Source organism: Octopus bimaculoides, chromosome 29 (assembly GCF_001194135.2).
Source record: "Octopus bimaculoides isolate UCB-OBI-ISO-001 chromosome 29, ASM119413v2, whole genome shotgun sequence".
Lineage (NCBI taxonomy): Eukaryota > Metazoa > Mollusca > Cephalopoda > Octopoda > Octopodidae > Octopus > Octopus bimaculoides.
In genome coordinates, this window is record NC_069009.1 from 9,234,334 (window position 1) to 9,237,191 (window position 2,858).

General features: G+C 38.0%; 1 protein-coding gene across 1 annotated transcript in view; it reads left to right on the top strand.

Annotated features, from left to right (window-relative positions):
* Window positions 1–2,858, top strand: part of LOC106878278 (uncharacterized) — a 194,885-nt gene that overhangs the window by 139,970 nt on the left and 52,057 nt on the right. The window contains exon 18 of the mRNA XM_052977847.1: window positions 2,053–2,101. Coding sequence (XP_052833807.1) covers window positions 2,053–2,101 — 49 coding nt within the window. The remainder of the gene's footprint in view (window positions 1–2,052; window positions 2,102–2,858) is intronic.

A 2,858-nucleotide genomic window follows, 5' to 3' on the forward strand; every position in this document is an offset into this window, starting at 1 on the left:
AGACACAGACACAGACACAAAGACACATGCATACACACACATGCACACACACAAATATATGATGAGCCTCTTTTAATTTCCATCTACCAAATCCACTCTCAAGGCATTGGTCAGCCCAAGGCTATAATAGAAGACACTTGCCAAGGTGCCACACTGTGGGACTGAACCTGGAACCATGTGGTTGGGAAGCAAGTTTCTTGTCACACACAATAAAAATTTTTTGAAAATGTGTTTGAAATCTATGTACTTGGTTTAAATATCATATTTCTGAGAAAATTTACAAAGCTTTTTAAATACCTAGACCCTTCGTTGTTACCAATCCCTTGTGAGCTGACAACTTCAGGCAAGTACTAGTCATTTACCATCATCATCGTCATAGGTGCAGGCATGGTAGTGTGGTAAACAGCTTGTTTCCTAACCGCATGGTTCTGAGTTTAGTTCCATTGCATGACACCTTGGGCAAGTGTCTTCTACTGTAACCTCAGGCCGACCAAAGCCTTGTGAGTGGATTTAGTAGACGGAAACTGAAAGAAGCCCATCATATATGTATGTATGTATGTATATATTTATGTACGTATGTATGTATGTACGTATGTATGTATGTGTCTTTGTGTCTGCTTGTCCCCCCCCCCCAACACTGCTTGACAACCAGTGTTGGTATGTAACTTAGAGGTTCAGCAAGAAGAGTTCAATAGAATAAGAACCCGGCTTTAAAAAGAAATAAGTACTAGGTCGATTCATTTGACTAAAAACCCTTCAAAGTGGTGCTCTAGCATGGCTGCTGTCAAATGACTGAAACTAGAAAAAAATTTTAAAAAACAATCGTTTTCATATTGTTTTTCATGCTTGGATCGAATGAAGTTTATTGAGGGCAGATTTCCTACTGCCAGATGCCCATCTTGTCACCAACCCTTACCTTTTTTGAAGTAAGCTAATACTTCCCCATGGCCAGACATGTTTTTGCAGAATGTTGGATGTGAATGACTCTGCTTTGATGACAGTGACACTCATTTACAACTATTACATAATGTCAAAACAAGGAGACACAGACATACATACACTTGCAATATATATATATTCATATATATACATACACACACACACACACATATATGTATATAACAAAACCATTCACACCGAAAGCATATATATATATATGTATATGTGGTATGTTTGCTTCCCATTGCATGGCAGTTTTGGCAAGTGTCTTCTACTATAGCCTTGGACCAACCAAAGCCTGTAGATGGATTTAGTAGCTGGAAACTGAAAGAAGACTGTTGCATGTGTGTGTGTGTGTATATATATATATATATATATATATATATATCTTTGTGTCTGTGTTTGTCCTCCACCACTGCTTGACAACTGGTGTTGGGATGTTTAAATCCCAGTAACTTAGTGGTTCAGTAAAAGGAATTGATAGAATAGCTACATGACTTCAAAAAAATATTTACATTATTTACATTCAACGGATATTTGTCCTCATCTTGTTTGTTGTTAACACAATGTTTCAGCTGATATACCCTCCAGCCTTCTTCAGGTGCCTTGGGGAAATTTCGAACCTGGGTTCTCATTCCTAAGGTATTTTTCGATGTTATTATTATTATTATTGTTCAGGTCACTGCTTGGAATCGAACTCGAAATCTTGGGGTTAGTAGCCCACGCTCTTAACTACTACGCCATAGTGGTTAAGAGCGCAGGCTACTAACCCCAAGATTCCGAGTTCGATTCCAAGCAGTGACTTGGACAATAATAATAATAATAATAATAATAATAATAATAATAATAACATCGAAAAATACCTTAGGAATGAGAACCCAGGTTTGAAATTTCCCCAAGACACCTGAAGAAGGCTGGAGGGTATATCAGCCGAAACGTGTTAACAACAAACAAGATGAGGACAAATAGCCATCAAATGTAAATAATGTAAATAATGCACATAATTCCTCATCTCTTAAATATAGAACAATATTGATTGTGTTTAATCTCCCTTCATGTGATTATCTGAAGGTTGTTCCTTTTAAATCTTTTTTATTTCTAATTTCATTTCAGTGGGGGTCAAAATACTCAAATACTGGACCCAAGTTTGCCGTAAGTAAACGTAAGTTCAACATTTCCACTCTCATAAGCAGTGAGCTGGCAGAATGGTTAACTCAGCAGGAGAAATGCTTAGCAACGTTTCATTTTTCCTTACATTTTGAGTTCAAATACTGCCGAGGTCAACTTTGCCTTTCATCCTTTCGAGATAGATAAAATAAGCAAAATTTAAAACTCTTCTTCTTCTTCTTATTATTATTATTATTATTATTATTATTATTATTATTATTATTATTATTATTATTATTATTATTAACGATTGAGAGAACAGTGCATGCCATCAAAGTGACACTGAGGTAAAATATATGAAGCCCAGTATATCTATCATGGCTACACCAGGCACATGCATCACAACTAGATGTGCCCAACATGGTGATCTGCATGGAACCTCAGGCAAGTGTCTTCTGCTAGAGCCTCAGGCTGACCAAAGCCTTGTGAGTGGATTTGAAGAAGCCCATCATATATATATATATATACCGGAGTAAGCACATGAAATGTGCAACAAGGTGGAAAAAAGAGTACTCAAATACCAGAGGTAGAGTCATCATCATCATCATCATCGTTTAACGTCCGCTTTCCATGCTAGCATGGGTTGGACGATTTGACTGAGGACTGGTGAAACCGGATGGCAACACCAGGCTCCAGTCCGACTTGGCAGAGTTTCTACAGCTGGATGCCCTTCCTAACGCCAACCACTCAGAGAGTGTAGTGGGTGCTTTTACGTGTCACCCGCACGAAAACGGCCACGCTCGAAATGGTGT